This window comes from Myxine glutinosa, chromosome 2 (genome assembly GCF_964187855.1).
Source record: "Myxine glutinosa chromosome 2, kmMyxGlut1.1, whole genome shotgun sequence".
NCBI classification, from domain to species: domain Eukaryota; kingdom Metazoa; phylum Chordata; class Myxini; order Myxiniformes; family Myxinidae; genus Myxine; species Myxine glutinosa.
This window is the reverse complement of record NC_136262.1, coordinates 147,053,734-147,073,327: the sequence shown is the minus strand read 5'-3', so window position 1 is coordinate 147,073,327 and position 19,594 is coordinate 147,053,734. Positions and strand designations below refer to the sequence as shown.

Below are 19,594 nucleotides of genomic sequence, written 5' to 3'. Positions count from 1 at the left end.
CACCCACAAATAACCGAGTATTTCCGGAATTTCAAACTAAACACATAGCCGGTGGGCAGCATTTTTATATTTACAAGCACAAAACTTAATTTTATTTACAATTCTATGACCCAGGACCTGTCCTTTTTGGAAGAGAAGATTGGAGGGGAGAGAAAAACACAGCAAAATCACACTCATAATCATGACACTTGCTGCTTGCTTCTTGCATCTTGCTTCTTCTGTGTGCATATATCAAACCGGCTAGCCCCGGACCGGCATACAGGCCATTTTTAATCTTCAGGGCTATCTAAACTTACACATCTTCTCATGCCTAGCAAACCATGATAAAATGCACAAAAATGCTTTTTAAATTTCATTTCTTTTTCTTTTTTTTTCTTTGCCAGACAGGGCCACTCCCACGTGGTCCGACTGCGTGACATTAACGCCACTCAAACAAGTGGTCCGAAGGTGCATGATGGTTTTGCAGCAAAATGCTGCACAACAGAGGTGCAAGGCCACAAGGAGTGACAAGGTTCAGCAAAGGGTTTGGCAGCAAAGTGCTGTGAAGTTCGGCTGCACAGATGTAGCAAGGTGCAGAAAGGATGCTGCACAGGTCGATGGTGCTGCACAGTTCCACCTCCAAAATGGTCCTGGGGTGGGGGGAGAGACAAGGCACAACAAGCAAAGCGGAAAAGACGCAATGGCACACAGAAACACAAGGTAATGCGGTGCGAGGGGCGCGGAAGAGCGAGCAGAGCAGGCTCGTCCCTAGCCGCCCGTACCCCCCACCGTTGGCTATACTACCCTAGCCCTCCTTGTATTTACAATCCGTCTCTACGTCTTGTCTCCCATATCCCTCTCTATCTCCAAATTCGTCTCCCAATCCCTCCCAGGAAGGAAGGGATGGAACAAACACAATGTCACATTACGTCATGATGCGTCTTACCACTCAAACGGCTTACAGAGCCCTGGTGTGGAGCTTCGTCCTCCTTGGTGACTGGCTGTGGATGGTGCGAAGGGATTTCTCATCCTAACTACACTACTGACATTTACTTTCAACCTACCCGGGGTCGTACCCTGCCAATCGGCCTCTTTAAACTATGTGGTTCTAAGAACCCGAATTCCCATTGCCCACACTGCGGTGCCCTTGAAATTCGGGTCTCACTCCCAACGAATTTTCTCTCTGTGCCCTCGCACAATTTCGGGGCTGGGTCGTGTGACTCTACCAGCAGGTCTATCTACCTGCGCACCTCCGCCACTGAAGTCGCCACCCGAGCTTACCTGCTCCTGCGACTACCTAAACTGGGGAAGGCCCCTCCTGGCACTTGACCCCCTCATGCCCACCTTGGCATTGGGCAACCCGGGTCCTCTCCTGGGATCCTCTGGCCCCACTCACAACTACTCTAACTGGCTCCCAGAGCCTACCTGCGGCCTCACCTGGCCGACAAACTACCAGTGGCGGAGTGCCCCAATAACCATACGCACCAATTAAGCCACACGCCCAGCCATTCCACATACTCATGCACCCAACAAAAACACTACTTTTCCTCGACCCGCACCACAGGTGTCAATATCCATACAAATTTTGCCTATGCCCTCTACCTGGCTTTACACTACCCACCCCGGGCATCCGTGAATGGGTTCCACCTCCCCCCATTCACTCCTTCGCACCATGCATTCCACACCTTTATTCCACACCAAGCATTCCACACGACTTATTTCCACACACCAAATATCTCGCACGCCATTTTTCTCGCACACCTTTTGTGCTCACAAACCTCTTTCCTCGCACACCTCAAACACAATTCCATTTGTCTCAACACAATTTCTCACACACACAGCATCATCTAACTGACTACTTCCCCTACTCTCGTGCTTCCCCGTCGTCCCTTTACACTATGCACACCCTGTTTTATTAATTATCATCCATCTAAGCTATCTACGTCACCGCTACAGTACAGGTGTCACTACTTAATTCTCATGTCTATACAGTCTGCTAATTCCCTATCATTATCCTAGCCCTCCCTCGGCTAGCTTCGGTGCCCCATGGAGGTAACCATTGCTGGCACCTCCATGTGCCTAGCACTGCCATCCCCCTAAACTAATGCTCATGGGCCCTGGCATGTGAGGAATGGTGACACTACCATTCCCTCACGTGGGGTACACTACTCTCATCAGTCCACTACACTTGAGCCTCTTCGTGTGGAAGTATCTCGTCACGGCCCGACCTCAAAGGGCCGAGCGATCCACTCGGGTGGATGGTCGCCTGTATGTGGTGTCCGTCCGGCATTTTCGATCCAGGAGAGGAGGTATGAATGGGCCAAGGTGCAGGGCTCCATCCCGGCGCGGGGCCTCGCGGTCCCACGCACGGTGACCCAACCGGCCACGGTCGGAGGTTGCACGGTCGGAGGAACACGCCAAGGTGCGCGGCTCCGAAAACTCCTACCTCCCCTTGAACCTCGCCGATTGCTTTTGCCGCCACGGCACGGCACCAACCATACAGTGCGGGGCCCGGCACGAATCGTGCATGCCGGTCCTTGTGAGACCGCCGCGGCACCGATCCCCACCGGTCCCTGCTGCACACCACTCACCGAGGGCTCACGTCTGCTACCCGTCCTGCTAAATGCTACCCCGGTCGGTGTCGATGCTTGAGCCGCGTCCTCACACCTCGCGACCCACTCCGCACTCGCACACCCAGGTGCCCCCGCACTTCTCACACATCCCGTTATCGCACTCTCCTGTGCACACCCTTCTCTTACACACTCAGGTGCACACCACCCAGGCGCACTCGTACCTTCCACACACTCCGTTACACACTCTTCCCACACACAGTCCGGTGGGCATTCTCCCTCACACTCTAACACACTCGGTCATCGCACACTCTTTTTCTACACTCTCGGGTGTGCACTCTCCCGTTACACACTCCGTAACACCCTCGGGTGTGCACTCCTGCACACACTCTGCAACACGCTCTGGCGTGCACTCCTCCTTCGCACTCGCACACTCAATCATTGCACAACCTGGCACACACTTTTCTCGCTCATGCTTCGGCGCACACTCTTTCTCGTACTTCGTACCACACTCTCTCGTACACCGCACAATGGACCTTCCGCGAACGCCCGGGTCTCGATTCTCTCCCAAGCGCGCCAAAAACCCGTTCGCGCCAAACACATTCGCGCCATTTTTTCCACTCACCTCAGGGTCCTCCTTCCCTGGCTTTTCTGCCAGCACCTGCAAACTTTTAATTTCGTGAGTAAGCACGGCATCACGGTGTAAATGCAAACTTTGGGCACATTCCATTTCTTTCTCCTGCGATTTGCTCCCCGTTTCTACCGTCTCTTCGGCCCCAATTATTTATTTTTCCTCGACGACCGCCGGCGCCCATGAAATTTATTTGTCCAATTCGGCGACCGTCGGCTCCTCTACACCCCGCGTCGCGATTTCCATATCCCCAGTCAACTTGGCTGTCCTTTGCTCAAGCTCGCTCCCCACGCGTTCCTCACACTGCTTCACCCCGTCACGTACCACTGCGACCTCCTCGCTCAACCCACGCCTAATGTCCTCCCCCATCTCTTTTATTTCTTTCTTCATGTTATTATTTATCCCACGAAGTTCGTCCTTTTGGGCATCCATTGTTTTTGAATTCGCCCTTGTTACACCTTGCTTCGTCCCTCATTTCGTTCATGTCCCTGGCGGATCTGTCACCCATTTCTTTCAGTTCCCTGGTGGATGTGTCACCCATTTCTTTCATTTCCCTGGCGGATCTGTCACCCATTTCTTTCATTCGGCCACCCAACATTTCCATGCATGCTCGTAGTTGAGTTACAAGCAAGTACAGGTCCAAACCCGCTGGCACTGCGGGCTCGGCTCTCGCCGCCACGTGCGAGGCGCCGCCATTTTCTTCGCCAGCTACTGCCCCCTCTTCGGCTTCCTCCACTACCAACTGTCTCTCCTGGTCTTGGGTCATCAATTCTACCTCGTCTTCTACCCCCACCGGCATTCGACCGCCTTGGCCAGCCATGGTACGAATACAATTTGGATTTTAAAAGAACTAAATTTCATTCGCTCGTAATTTGGAGCCAATTCGTCCAAAAAAATTTTTAGGGTTTAAATCCCACTCCACTGACACCAAATTGTTGCTGCCAATATGTACAATTTGGTGTCCAAAACTTTTTCCAGGGTTCCAAATCCCACTCCCGACTACCAAATTGTTGCGGTTTTTCGAAGCCCGTTCCCTTCCAAAGCGGCGATTACGCCCATTTTTTTCCTTGGGTCTTCAAAACCGCAAGACTGAGTCGCCACTTCCGGGCAGACGTGGAAAAGGGTCTCGGGACAATTTCGCACGTACCTTGAGTACCCACGCCGCAGCGGGAGCGGGGATCGAGTCTTGCACGAACCACGGGTGATTGCGTACGCCCGAGCGGCTGGCGTACCACGTGACCCGTGCTGTTACCTTTCTTATAGAACCCGATCAGAGTGATCTAATTCGTACCATGCGAGGTCAATGATGGAAAACACAAGACGGTCGAATCAGAAGGAAGAACAGATTTATTTACCCTATTTACAATGATTTGTTAGTAGAAAAGGGGACACAGGGCAGAACTTAAGCAATCTTAACTTATTTTCCCAGACACGGGCCCTATCACTCACACGGGGAAATGGACGAAGAATGTTCGCGCGCCGAACGCACCTGCTTCGGTCGCTCCAGGAACAGCTCACCCGGCGTGGCCCTCTGGAGGTCACAGCACGTATCCCGGTGAAGGCAGGCAGGCGGGAAAATCCTCGCGGCGCGTATATCGGCAAAGGCAGGCAGGAGGAAAAACACGCGTCTGTGACCCGGCGCGGGTCGTCTTTACAGCGCGATCAATACTGCGCAGAGCGTGGGGAGCAGGGCAAGTTCGTATACAACGGGGTTATGCTCAACTCAATTGAACTGCCGTATTCTCACAACTCCCATCTCGTAACTGAGCGCTCCGAACTCAACTGATTGAAAACCCCGAACTGCTCACCTCATAACTTCAGCTCATAACTGAGAACTCAACACTCCACTCTCATAACTGAGGTGGGGGGCTCTGGGCACAGGGTTATATCGCCTCACCCTAGCCCGACTCGAACGTTCCAAACCCCGCCTTTTGCCGGTGGTAAGTCACTCCCCTCGAGCCCTGATTGGCGGCTCGCGCTTACCGTTGGCTCCTCCTCCGCCTTCCTTAGGCCTTGGTCGACTTTGTCAGGCCTGCCTCGTGGCATTTCGCGCCAAAACCAAAAGCATCGAAGCATCCATCGTAAGGGGACCTAATTCTCATTATCCTAATCAACGCAAAACTAACACAGGAAAGGTCTATGCTTACATTTACTAAGAAATAACTGAGCTTAAATGAGGCTACATGTTGTAGTGTAACTAACTAGGATGGGAAATTAACCTTTATTATAAAACCACAAAACCGCAACAATATATATATGTATGTATGTACATATATATATATATATATATATATATATATATATATATATATATATATATATATATATATATATATATATATATATATATATATATATATATATATATATATATATATATATATATATATATATATATATATATATGTATGTATGTATGTATGTATGTATGTATGTATGTATGTATGTATGTATGTATGTATGTATGTATGTATATATATATATATATATATATATATATATATATATATATATATTGTTACGGATACGGAGGACGGCTCTCCCGTTAGCAAGGGGTGATTAGCCCCTTGTCCTGTTAAGCTGGCCGTCTCCCCGTTCCTGGCACTTGTAACGCTATCCCACGGGATGGAACGGATCAGGGTTATGGGCCCAGGGTTTATCCCGAATACCTTTATCCGTTCCTCCGCAGACTAGGGAGACAAGTACCGCTCGAACCCTGGTTTGGATGGTCTAGTTAGTTGCCGAGCGGTTTTTAGCAACCCGACGTTCGAGCCATTAGCATTACCAAAGACTAACCCGATTCTCAAACGTTGGCCGAGTCGCGCCACGTGCACTCAATATGGAAATCTCTAAAGCGACCGAAAGAGCATGAAGAAGTAAAAACAAAGTAGGGAATAACAAGATTTATTACTATTTATACACACTAAGCAGAAAGGAAAAGAAAGATGATTTATAAGGCAATTGAAGGAGCAGGAGACATGGTGCAATGATTAGCTTATATATGGCAGTCTTAATTAATACCCCAAGACAACATGAAAGACGGACAAACGGGCACACTTACACAGGGGAATTGATGGCAGGAATCACTGGAGGGAGGAGAAGGTCCAAGCCGATGGCAGGGCAGGAAAGGTCCGGGCAATTCTACACCGTCGAGGTCCACGTTCCGTGCTCAAAGCGAACAGCAGCTGGCAGCTCCGCGTCTCCACAGCCGGCAATAGGGCCTAGAGGGTCTCGGCGTATTGCTCAGTATCAGCACCCCCTCACGTCTCGTTCTCTCTTGGCTGCTTTAGCTGGATCGCGCATCTGCCGCACCTCTCTCACTCTTCCTCGGACCTCAATCTTCTCCAAAAAGCTCATCTTTCAATCCTGATAAATCTCACACTCTTACGATGTCTCTCCGAAAAGACCGACTGGAAAACCCTCCCATCCACTTTCTGAATAATCCTCTCCAAGAAGTTCTGTCACTCAAGCTTTTGGGTCTCACTATTTGCCATGATCTTTCCTGGGAAAACCACATTTCAAAGCTGGCCTCCAAAGCCAGTCGCCGACTGGGCATCCTCCGTCGTGTGAAGTCCTTCCTTGGCACACCTGAGCTCCTCACCACATACAAGGCTTTCATCCGCAGCTGTATGGAATACTGCTCTCCCCTCTGGTCTGGTGCTCCTGCCTCACACCTAGCCCATCTTCACGCTGTTGAAACCAAAGCGTTCAGAATCATTGGAATCTCCCGCGATGAAGCTAACTCCAAGGGCCTTTCACTCACTCACCGCAGGCAAGTTGGTGGTCTTTCCATCTTCTACCGACTCCTCTCTGGCCTTGCCCCCCCCAGCCCTCTCTGGGCTCTGTCCCCCAAATATTCCTACAGGTCGCACAAGATCTGCCTGCAACCCTCTTATGGTTAAACTGCCAAAATCAAGACTTTCTGCTCACCTTCACTCCTTCATTCCTCTTTTCTCCCGCCTCTGGAACAAACTCCCTCACTCTCTTCAATCCCACTCCACCCTCCAGGTCTTTAAAACAGCTGTTCACCACCATCTCTTATCCTCCCCCATCCAAAACCTTGATCTTTTCTACCCCCGCTAATTTCGGTCCCCATGTGTTTGATTCCTCTCCCCCCCCCCCCCCTCCCCTCCCACGCCTCCTGCCCCCAAGCCCTCTCCCTCCCACACTTCTCCCTGCTCTCAAATGTTGTATATTTTGTATATTTTTGTATATTTGTATATTTTTGTATATATTTTGTATATTTTTTATATTTTTGTATATTTTGTATATTTTGTTTTTTTTGTTTTTTGTATATTTTGTATATTTTGTATATTTTGTTTGTCTGGTTGATTTGTTTGTGAAATAAATGTTAGCTCTTTCACGAGCCTCGATTCAGTATACAAAAAAAAAAAAAAAAAAAAAAAAAAAAATCTGCTCATCTTAGCTCATCTCAGCTCATCTCTGTAAAAGCTCATCTGCTTGGGGAGCGTCCCGCGGCGGGTTATATAGGCCCCGCCCTTTACCCTTTGCGAACCTCCCCCAAGCGTTCTCTCTCCGCCCTCTCAAGCCAAACCCCGCGTTCTGGGTTGGATGAGCGGGGCCGACTTACTCCTCCCCTCTATGACGAGGTGGAGACACGCCTTTCTTCTTCGTCGTTACCTCGTGCGTAATGGAGTCAAATGCAGCAAAGTGGACGGCAGATGAAAATGCAGCAAAGTGCCTAAAGAGTCAATTGCAGCAAACTGGACGGCAGATGAAAATGCAGCAAAGTGCCTAAAGAGTCAATTGCATCAAACTGGCAAACCTGGCACTTGGAAGCTGCCATGGGGCGTCGGAGGGGCCTACTCTTATTTAATTCGGTGCAATGAAGAGTCAAACTAGTGGGAAACACATCCTTAGCCTACAGAGAATAAGGGACTAACTATTTAAAAGGATATATGGTGTCCTGTGTGTAGGTTTATGGAATTAACTAAGAGGACGAGCTTCGACCTTTCTTTACATTACGAGGGTCAGTTACACACAACAAAACCATACTTCTCACATTCGTTACACTTTCTCAAAATCGTTACACTTCTCAAATTCGTTACAATATATATATATATATATATATATATATATATATATATATATATATATATATATATATATATATATATATACACATACATTTTTTAAAGTTCTACCATGTGTAAAATAGATTGGAAATCATTGCAAAGCAGATAATTCTAATCAGAGAATTTCCAAGATGAACAATTTACTCTTACACTCCTTTTACTTACCTCTCCTTTTTCCACCCAAATATAAAATACCGATGGAAAAAGGTCATTTACAATCAGACAGAAAAAAAAAGGAAAAAAATGCTAAAACAATATGCACATATTGGGTTCCATAAGCAAAACCATCGACAATTATTGCTGCCGACGATGTGCGTTTGCCCAAACAAAAGACCACCTCTGATCACCCCTTACCGGAAGATCCCCAGGGTCCAAGTGAAGCCGGCTCTGTGAAAGTCTCCCAGCTGTTTCCATCATTCACAGTCGTGTGCTTGCGTGACTGCTTGCTCTTCGATTGTGAAGCGTCTTCAACCCTGGAAACACACATCGTTAGGCAGTGACCACAGTAAATATCAACGAGGTTTTGTTGATATTGACCATGGTGGGATTGGATGGGGTTAGTTCGAATTGATGGCACATTGAAACATCAATCCCCACAAACATGTGAAGGGTTTTCTGAGATATCCTGCACTTATTATGTATAGAGTGGAGGGGGGAGGGGCAGGCAGGAGGGAGGGACCAAGGGGAGTGTAACATTTTGGTCACATCTGTCAAACCAAATAAAAAGATGGCTCCAGAGTGTAAAGGCCTTAGCAAAAAGAGCATTGTATTTTTCTTGAATATGTTGATTTCTTTATGTAATCTATCCTCTTGACCAAATCATCCTCTTGTATTCACCTTCTCTGCATGCAACGTTGCAGCTCTTGCAGAACAGTCACTGCGTTTTGGTGGTACTCCAACTGGGCATTAACCAGTGAATTGAGCTGGGAAACCTGCTCAACCTACACACAGATGGATGCACAGAGGTAAACGGACGGAAACATTACCTTTGCATTCTTAATTCAAGATGGTCAAACGTTATCTTCAAGCAATAAGAAACAAAGGATGAAAAATAAGTTTCAAACGTTTCCAACATGTACATTTCAGTACAAAGTTTGGTTACAGTTCAAACATTATGGTTCCAATGACCTTTTCATATTGACAAATGTCATTACACAATTGGTTTTTCATAAATAAACAAACATTCCACCACAACTATAAAACATTATTAAATAAATGAACAGGATTATAACTAATTAATGGACATATGTGGGCAAAATTTCATGCAGGAATCAAACCCAGGTCCTCCGGAAAACCGTACTAGTGCTCTGCCATCTGAGCTATCCTTGCGACCCTGACCGAGCATGAAATTTTCCCACACATATGATTGCCACTCTCTTTCCGTCAATGCTTCCGGGATACTCACTGCCAACCATAGGAGCACCAACGGCCTGAACACGAGAGGGTCTTCCACCAATGGGGGGGTGGGGGGGGGGGGGGGACAAATCCATGTTCTCTATTATAAACACCACTGGGGGCGTAGTGAAGCAATTCGATTAATGAAGAGGATTATACCTAATTAATTGACATATGTGGGAAATTGTGTTTATACACCCCTAGTGGTGTTGTCCCCCCATTGGAGGAAGACCCTCTCATGAGCAGGCCATTGGTGCTCCAATGGTTGACAGTGAGTATCCCAGAAGTATTGATGGAAAGAGTGGCAATCATATGTGTGGGAAAATTGCATTCTCAGTCAGGGTCGCCCAGATAGCTCAGATGGCAGAGCACAGGTACAGTTTTCCAGAGGCCCTGGGTTCGATTCCTCGTCTGGGCGTGTAAAACATTCATCTAACTTACTCTAGCCCACTCCTACACCCCCGACCTTATATTTATAGCTTAAAAATCAAATGACAGACCTTTTCGAGGAATACCTTCCAGAATAATGCCATTACTTTCTGTAATCGTATATGCTTACACACTCGTCACAAGCAAGGCTGCTCTTAAAGGTGTGCAGTAAAAAGGTTCTACAAGGTAACTCTTCCAAAACGAACACTGCGCTATTTAACAGAGGGAGTTTTAAAAGTGCACCTAAATTGTGAGACAAAAATACGAAGACTCACACTCCTTCCTATTTAAAAAATAAATCATGTTGGTTCAGAACCGACGCCAGAGGGCAAAGCTGAATAAGATGGTAACCAAAGTGAAAACGAAGGACGTTATGTCTTATTCATGAACCCTCGTTACTGGAAACATGAACTGCTGCCAACTACACTAAAAGGCTACACCGGATGGTTCTGAGCGCTTGGAAGGTGGTTGTGTTGTTGGATGTGAAAGCAGAACAGGAATCGTGTCAAATTGCCAGCGTAATGCTTTTCTCGTTACAAATGCCAACATCATGTTTTGGCAATCTTAAGGAAACTTGTCAAAGTTGATTCGTGCTTCTTTTAAAAGCATTGGATCAATTGCAATTCAAAAACAAGATATAAATGTTTAAAAAACAACGATATATTTCCTTCCCTTTACCCACTTGATATATAAATGGCAACCACAACTTCGATACTCCTTTGTACAATGTACAGACACCATACATCAAGAAAAGCTCACATTAGAGTTTGTAAAAATGGTGGGACACATCCAATCTTAAAACGATCACAACATACTTCCCAGATGATGCACAACGGGGAACTTTAAATTACAGCCACAAATCGAATCGTATTCCTGGGAAAACCAATGTCCAACTCAAAAGACAAAACAAAAAGCTCTGTGTCCATCCCCCCTGTTTGTATTTTTCCAGTTCACAGTCTGAAGGACGATCTACATATTATGTATGCAGTGGAGGGGTGGTAGGATAGCCAGGCCTGTGTATACAAGGTGTTACGTGCTCCTCCCCAAACCCCGGTCACGGTGTACCTCCGAGCCCCGAGAGGAGCCACGGCAGAAAGATGTGTTCTTCTGTATGTCAAAGATCAATGGTGAAACCACACCAATTGTTACCAACAAACAAGTATTGTATTAAGATCACACAAGAATAACAGTACAACAACAATAGTAATCAATTGTACAACAAATATATATTTCCTATGATGGTACCATCAGGTTCGTACAATATAACTCGCTGTGCTCCAAGTGAGCGAAAAGAAGAACATTCCCAATGTCTCTTTCCCGGCTTCAAGCCAAAGTCGATTCCGGCTTCAAGCCAAAGTCGATCCACTCCAGTGATCGTCCGTACGATGTCGTATCGAGACCAGAATCCCGTTCGGATGACAGTCACAGTCACGCGGCCAAAGCTGCGCAAAGGTGCCCTCAAGGCGACTGAGAAATCACACCCTCGGGTATGGACGTTCCACGGCTCCCAATCGGCGAACCGCAGATTTCCCACTCAAAAGCCACGCTACACACACACACACACACACACACACACACACACACACACACACACACACACACACACACACACACACACACACACACACACACACACACACACACACACACACACACACACACACACACACACACACACACACACACACACACACACACACACCAAATTAACGTCTGGATGCGGTGAGAATGGTTGAAGCGAAGTGAAAAACCTTGAGCGATGCGCAAAGCGCGCAAGGCAAAATGGTCGACGGCCCGTTCTCGAGGCGTAACGGCACTACCATGATTCTCCTCGGAATCAACCGCAAAACCTGACACGCAGGTTGATCTGTCACAGCGATAACAACTCTGTCGCAGGGATCCCTTTCCTGGGAAACCCAAAGTTCACTCGTGACTCTCGTTCGCTCCAGACCTCGAAGCAGCTCGGCTTCTTGTCCGACTCACTCGCTCCGCCTTCTCTTCCTCCTCTTCCTCTTTGTCGTCGTCCGGTTCCAGTTTCATTTAAAACATTGACTTTTTTACCTTTTGAAAATAGTAACCTCCATTTCCCTTAACGACAACAATAATAGTACATGGAATCAAAAATGTTTACAGTGGATGAAAACCACAACAACGGAAGTGACGAATCCGTAACAATAGAGAGAGAGGGAAAGGAGACGACGGGGTCAATTTGTGCCATATTTGTGCAGGTAAATATATGACCCCTAAATGGATCATAAATTACCAGATTTAATGAGATTTTCTCTGCTTTTAAAAGTCCAAGCAAAGTATAAAGCTCCATTATTATCCTCGCCAGAGGAGAGGTTATTGTATTTGAGTCTGTTTGTCTGTCTGTCTGCTTGTTAGTCCGTACAGTATAAATATGATTTTCTCTGCAATCGTTGGTCCGATTGACAAGAAACTATCACAATAGACGTACCTCCACCTGCATAATTTTTTAATGATAATTATGACGTCATAGCTCACGTGGTATGGGCGCCATCTTGGAAAACCCAAAAAACGTTGCTCCTCTATATCTCGGAAAGTGCTGAATAGAAAAAAAATTGAGACATGGCTCATTGTAAAGAACCTTCCATGGGGAATAAAATATGTTAATGATGATGTCATAGGTGCCTCAATTATGATGTCATAATTTGACAAGTACAAAACTTCATCCGATGAAGATGAAATTTCTTGAGCATCATCTCGGGATAAATTGGTGGAGAAAATAATAATAATAATGATGATGTCATCGGTCATGTGGCTCGGCCGCCACATTTGTTTTAACACAAAAACCTTAAAAACCATTAAAAACACATCCTGGCGAGCGTCTGCAATCTCCGATTGCTCTCTCATTTTATTTGCAACAGGAAGCAAACCCACCACAATCATATCCCATCCCTCTCTATCTATCATTGCCCACCTGCCTTGTTTTCCTGTATAAAGTGTTCGTTTACAGTGTTCAACTCCAGAACGATCTAGGAAAGGAGCAAACCTTTGGCCTAGTCACAAGAAGGGTCGAAATCCGATACACTCAACTGCAGAGCAACCATCCTCCTCCACATCATAAGCAATGTGATGGAATCTATCATCGCTGCAGCAAACCTCAGGCAATATCTCTTCGATACCAATGTTCCAATGTCTCCACATCAGTTCAGCTTTCAGCCTGGCTATTCTACCATGGTTGTTCCTTTTAACACATCAATAGATGGATGCGTTCAATCTCAAATGAGAGATCAGGGATCTCTTTTTTTTTTCTTTTAGTTCTCTTCGATATATATCTCTTAGTTCTCTATCTCTTAGATCAGGGATATCAGATCAGATATATATTTTAATTGTGATGACTGATGAGTGTAGACCTCCTCCCTCAAACATTTTTGTGATGAAATGAGTGGGCATGGTTAAAAATATCCATAAACATTCTTTAGATGCTCACAGAAACGTTGGACATGGATTCATTGAGAGTACAGATTGCATTTGGGTAAAAGGTTTCGTGCAAGCGATTAGAGTTGGTCTTAATGGAACAATAACGTTTACTCGAGCTGAGAAGTTCAAAAATGTCGTGTGCTGGGTGGAACTCGGCTCGATGATATCATAACAACAGCCATGGCACTTCTGCAAATAACTTCTGCGACTCCATGGAACTACCTCCATCTGTGAATTTTCCCACCCCGATTTCTTCCGACGGTAAATCTTCCCTTCTGGATTTGTTGATGACCAGCTTCCCCACCAATGTATCTTGCTCATCCTCTGCCCCAATTGGCTCATCCGAGCATGTGCTTGTGAAGGTCAACATCTCTATGGCCATTCTCAGAGAATAGTCTCAGTGCCGGTGAGTCTGGCAGTTCATTCAGTCAAACTGGCAAGGACTTGCATCCTATTCCTAATCTTCATCAATGATCTGACTCTGGAAAATCCTTTTTATCACTTTGCTCATGACTCCACCCTCTGCCGTGACATCCCTTATCCTTCTGACAGACATGCAAGCACCCTCTTCCTTCCTCAGACCTTGACAAAAATCACAAACTGATCAAACACTTAGAATATGTCTTATAACCCTGAGAAATCACACACAAACTCTCTCTCTCTCTCTGTCCGTCTGTCTGTCTCTCTGTCTCTCTGTCTCTCTCCGAAAGAACCGTACCGCAAGCCCTCCCATATACTTTCTCAACAACCCTCTCGAAGACATTTAGTCACTCAAACTCTTGGGTCTCACTCTCAACCATGATCTCTCTTGGGCAAGCCACATTTCAAAGTTGGTCTACAAAGCCAAATACTGACTGGGCATCCTCCGTTGTGCAAAGTCCTTCTTTACCTGAGCTCCTTCCACCTACAAGGCTTTCTTCCACAACTTGATGGAGCTCCTTCCACCTACAAGGCTTTCTTCCACAACTTGATTGGTGACGACCTTCACCTCTGGCTTTACCCTCTGGGATGGTGCCCCTGCCTCACACCTTACTCAGCTTGATGCCGTGAAAACCAAGGCTTTCAAGATCATTAGAATCTCATGTGATGAAGCTGAGTCTATGGGAATATTAATTTGCCATCGCTGACAGGTCGGTTGTCTCTCCATCTTCTTCCGCCTCATTTCTGGTCATGCACCGTCAGCCCTCTCTGTGCTTTGTCCTCACCCCCCAACCCACCTCTTCCCCTGCCCCCCTCGTGTCCCCCTCCCCCTCCCCAGGTATCTGCAAGATGCACGTGGTCCACCAAAGCCCCTCCAAATGAAACTACCAAAACCCTAAATCACTACTCACCTCCAATCATTGTTTCCTCTTTTTCCCACCTCCATTCCACACTCTCTTCAATCTCATTCTTCCCTCCAGGTCTTCAAGACAGCTGTTCACCACCATCTCAAATCATTCCCCATCCAAAACGAAGATGATTTCTGTACCCGTTAAACCATCCCCACCCCTCCCAAAATTTTACTTCAGTCTCTCGTTTGTCAGTCTCCATCTACTTTCTCCCTCCTCCCTACTGTTGGTGTTTCCCCCCTCTCCTGCTGTTCCTTTTGTTATATTGTGTCCCGATCCATTCTGTGTCCTGGCTCATCCACGAACCTCGACTATATATCCCAAAAAAATATTCTTCTTCTCTTGGATGCACCACAGACTGTGGGGGTAGACGTCTTGGGTCTTTTGTATGCTGCATCTTTTGAAGAAGAAGTCTTGCGTGTGCTGCATCACTGGTTGAGGGCATGGCTGCGCCACTGATGCAATTCCTTCTGTAGGTTAGGGCAGGAATTTGAATTTGACCAGGCTGCGGGCGATAGCTTGCCTACTCTTCACGAAGGACACCATTGGATCGTTAACTTCCACCAACTAATGCGGGCAGATGGGCACCCAGTTTAACATCCATCTGAGAAGACGGCACATAACAATAAATCACCCTGCCTCTGAAACACTGGGATGACAGTTTATAGCTGGGCCGAGATTCAAACCCTGGCTAGACAGCTTAGAGAGGAGTGTGCATACCGGTAGGCCATTTTGCTAGCCTGGATAACCCATTGTTAGCAGCTACAAGACCATAAATAAAACTAGAATGACACTGGGTAGAGAGCATACCTACGCCAGGCAGAACAGTGTATGTTTTGTATCCCACTGATAGGCCGGATCTGGATTCGGACCTAAACCAAAATCGAATCGGCTTGTTCACTTACCAAACTTATCCACAAAATTTTGTCATGTCATCCACAATTTTTTGAAATATCATGCCACATATCGTTTTTGGCCCTATAACTCAATGGTGAAGAATCACTTTAAGATTTTAAAAATCGTCCGATCCGGATTCGGATCTTCACCAAAATCGAATCGATTCGTCCTTGTCACACACCCAACCTGTCCACCAAGTTTCGTCCGAATCTGTCCACAAGTTTGGATTCTTCTGTTCACAAATAGACAAACAAACAGACAGGGGTGAAACATAACCTCCATCCAACTTCGATGGCGGAGGTAATAATAAGTACTCATGTATTATTGCAAGGTAATAATAAGTACTCATGTACGGCATGAAGCTGGAAGGTGTGAAAACATTTTGCTACCTCGGAGACATGCTGAATGGAGAAGGTGGATCAGACTCGCCAACGGTTGCTCGAGTGAGATGTGCATGGAAGAAGTTTCGGGAACTGAGTGGCGTGCTGATGATGAGGGGAGTGTCGTTGAAGTTGAAGGGAAAGGTGTATGCTGCATGTGTGAGAAGTGTTATGATTTATGTTAGCGAGACATGGGTAATGAACGTAGAGCAGCAACGAAGGCTGGAAAGGGTGGAAATGCGAATGGTTTGATGGATGTGTGGAGTATCGTTGAGAGAGAGGAAGACAAATGATGAATTGCGAAATATGATGGGAATAGAGCCTGTGATGGATGCTGTGAAGAGGAACAGGTTGAGATGGTTTGGTCATGTGTTGAGGAAGGATGAAAGTGACTGGTTGAGAAGAGTGATGGAAATGAATGTAGAAGGAAGTAGAGGACGGGGAAGACCGAGAAAGACTTGGCGGGATGGATGGTTCTTCCACCAAAGATGGTGGAAGAAGAAATGCGGGCAAGGGGGTTAACCAGGGGAGATGCAGAAAATAGGGCAAAATGGAGAAGATTGCCATGGGACCCGCAAGGCTAACCCCTGCTCTAGCAGGGGAAATGGCCTTAAAATGCCTGTTGTTGTTGCTGTTGTTGTTGTTGTTGTATTATTGCAAGGACTACACAGATGATTATGTACTCTATCTACCAAAATGAATATTGCTCTTCTTTAAAACAAATTATTTCTGCAGGACGTTTTAGTTATAAAATCATGACAACCACAACCACAACCACCACCACATTAATGTAATGACAGCAGGTAGGTCAAATGGCAATCCAAAAGCTCACCTCACTGCCAATCAAGTTGTACAACGCTTCACTCGTCATATCGTATGACTCCTTGAACTTATCCTCAGCCAGGGTAACCTCTTCCTCAGGAACCTTACCCTCGCGCTTCTTCTTAAAGTCAAAATCTAGCCGACGACTCTCAAGCTTTTTCAGATGTTGCTGTGTGGAACACACAACAAAGAGAGAGAGAGAGAAAAATACCTCCTGCTTGCTTCACAGGTCAAAAGACAGGTGAACAATGTTGGTGGGGGAGACAGCAACTGAGGTTTGACCTCTCAAGGTTCAAACTGGGGTCGAACCATCCAGAAATCACAACCTCCAAAAGACAAAATCTGAACAAAATGCTTATTTTACCCCGATATCCTTGAGTTCTTTTTCCTGCAGAGCCTGCAGTGGTTCCAAAAGGTTGTGCTGCACATTTATATCGAGAGAATCCTTGACTTCTGCCAGCTTCTTCATTCCTTCACCAACCTCAATCATTGCTCCTCCTGGCGTCACACAGTTCAATGGGCACCATCAATACAAGAGACTACATACATGACTACATGTACACAAAGCAGAAGGTAAGCACTCCGAAGCTTATCAAAATAGCTAAAAACACCAAATAAATACACATACTCCATTTATACTGTTCTGTTAGCAGAATTTTCACTAAACTGTGCATCAGCGTCAGAGAGTATTAACGCAAGGCATGGTGGGAGGTTTGAGGGGGGTGGAGGGAGGGCATCATCAATCCATGATTCTGTCAACTTCAGTTAAAGCAAATCCAAACAAAATGGTTGCACCCTCTGAGAGGTATTTGTCAAAATGAAAATGAAATGCAAAATTGATTGGCAATGGTGAACCGCTGTGTGAATATCAAACTGTCCAGACTAGCGAGACGCTTCCAAATGCAGTCAACATCCGGCACGACTCACGTGTGGACGTGACCAAAGGACAGGTCTATCGCTACAGAAGGGTTAGTCACAAAAATGTACCTTCATTTATTGAATCTGCTATTTCTTCTCTTCTAATTTATATGATGCATAAAGGAAATCATAGAGTTTTGTTTGACTGTAGTAAATGTTCGAAATGTCTTCCTCTAAGTTCTGCACGCTTACGGAAACGTACGGAATATTTTCTGACTACAGACAGAAGTGTTTCACGTGAGACTGGGAATAACCATCGGTACCACATATTTGGGTTCAGGAATATTGATTGGGTTCTCTTTGAAAACATTTTCCTTGAAAGATCCTCACAGAAAAAAACTAGAGCGGCACTCAGTAGAGAGCATACTTCCGCCAGGTGAAGAGTTTATGTTTTGTATCTCAGAGTAGACCAGAAAATCACAATACAGAATCACATTTAATCAAAATCATCCGTCCACAACTTTTTGAGATATCCTGTTATGTATCGTTTTTGGCCCGATCTCCCAATGGTGAAGAATCATTTCAAAAATTCTAGTAGCCGGATCCGAATCTGGATCTTCACCAACATATAATAATTTCGTCCTTGTCACATACGCTACATCTCTGCCAAATTTCGTCCAAATCTGTCCACAACTTTTTGAGATGTCTTGTTCACAAACAGACAGACAGGGGTGAAAACAAAACCTCCATCCACCTTTGGTGGCCGAGGTAAGAAAATCTTTTAAGGTGAGGGGTCAGGAGATCTTGGAGGCCAAGGAAGTCTAGATCGGTGGGAAATTGACCTCCCAGGAAAGTGTTTATCGAGTAACTGCATGGACAGGCGATCTGCGTGTGCAGTCGCTCCGCCCTGTTGAAACCAATCACCAGGAGTGTTTATCATGCGACTCCAGAAAAACGTGTTCAACATGTGCACGTAACGTTCGGCATTCACAGCACACCCGTTCCTTCATACCCTGATCTTCTAAAAGGTGTGGACCGATGACTACTGAGTCCACAGCATGCAAGTTATTTTTGGGGAGTGAGAAGTAACTTAACAAAGTAACAACACTTTTCATCTGAGGTTAACATTTTAGTTTTGTAAGGGAAATCCTTCAGATCAGACGAACACTCCATTGACCACTGATCAGACGAACACACCAATGCTCCGATGCTTGGAGACGCTCCTATCTCATATGAAATGCACCTTGTTCATTTTCTAAGGCTACGCGTAATCACTTTGCTAATTCTGTTTACTGACTCTGGAATTCAAATATTCTTCTGATGTCCAGAGTGTCCTGCATTATTGTTCTTCACCGAGTCTGCTCCTCTCCATTTTGAAACTGTACGATGTATAGTGATTGAGGTTTTGTGCAATATGTCTTGGGAATTGTCACCTGAACACACGCTACACTTCTATCAATGATTTCAACTCTATTTTCTTCTCAACAATGAAGATGCGCACCTCTATTGTTCTTTGTGCCATGGGTTACCTGCCAAAAACTCTTCCCTTTGTTCCCTTGTACATTCCATCCACCAGCCTAACTTCCGCTTCAGGCACTCCCATACATCCCAGTGTTGCCATCACCATCTCTCTCGGGACAGTGTCGTAGGCTTCCGCGTTCACAGCACAGCGGCCCCATGAAACGGGTGTGATGCATCTCTCCATGCAAACTTCTTGCATTGTCGGGCGATAGGCCATAACAATTCCAGAAATTGGCAATGTTAA

General features: G+C 45.9%; 1 protein-coding gene across 5 annotated transcripts in view; it reads right to left on the bottom strand.

Annotated features, from left to right (window-relative positions):
• Positions 1-19,594, bottom strand: part of LOC137417482 (endophilin-A3) — a 95,665-nt gene that overhangs the window by 34,106 nt on the left and 41,965 nt on the right. For all 5 annotated transcript variants that reach the window (XR_013622397.1, XR_013622398.1, XM_068103400.2 and 2 more), the window contains exons 5-8: positions 17,336-17,469; positions 16,982-17,140; positions 9,114-9,217; positions 8,631-8,749 (exon numbers count right to left, since the gene is read on the bottom strand). Coding sequence is in view for 3 of the 5 variants with exons in the window: in XM_068103400.2 (XP_067959501.2) it covers positions 8,631-8,749; positions 9,114-9,217; positions 16,982-17,140; positions 17,336-17,469 (516 nt within the window). In the remaining 2 variants the exon portion in view is untranslated. The remainder of the gene's footprint in view (positions 1-8,630; positions 8,750-9,113; positions 9,218-16,981; positions 17,141-17,335; positions 17,470-19,594) is intronic.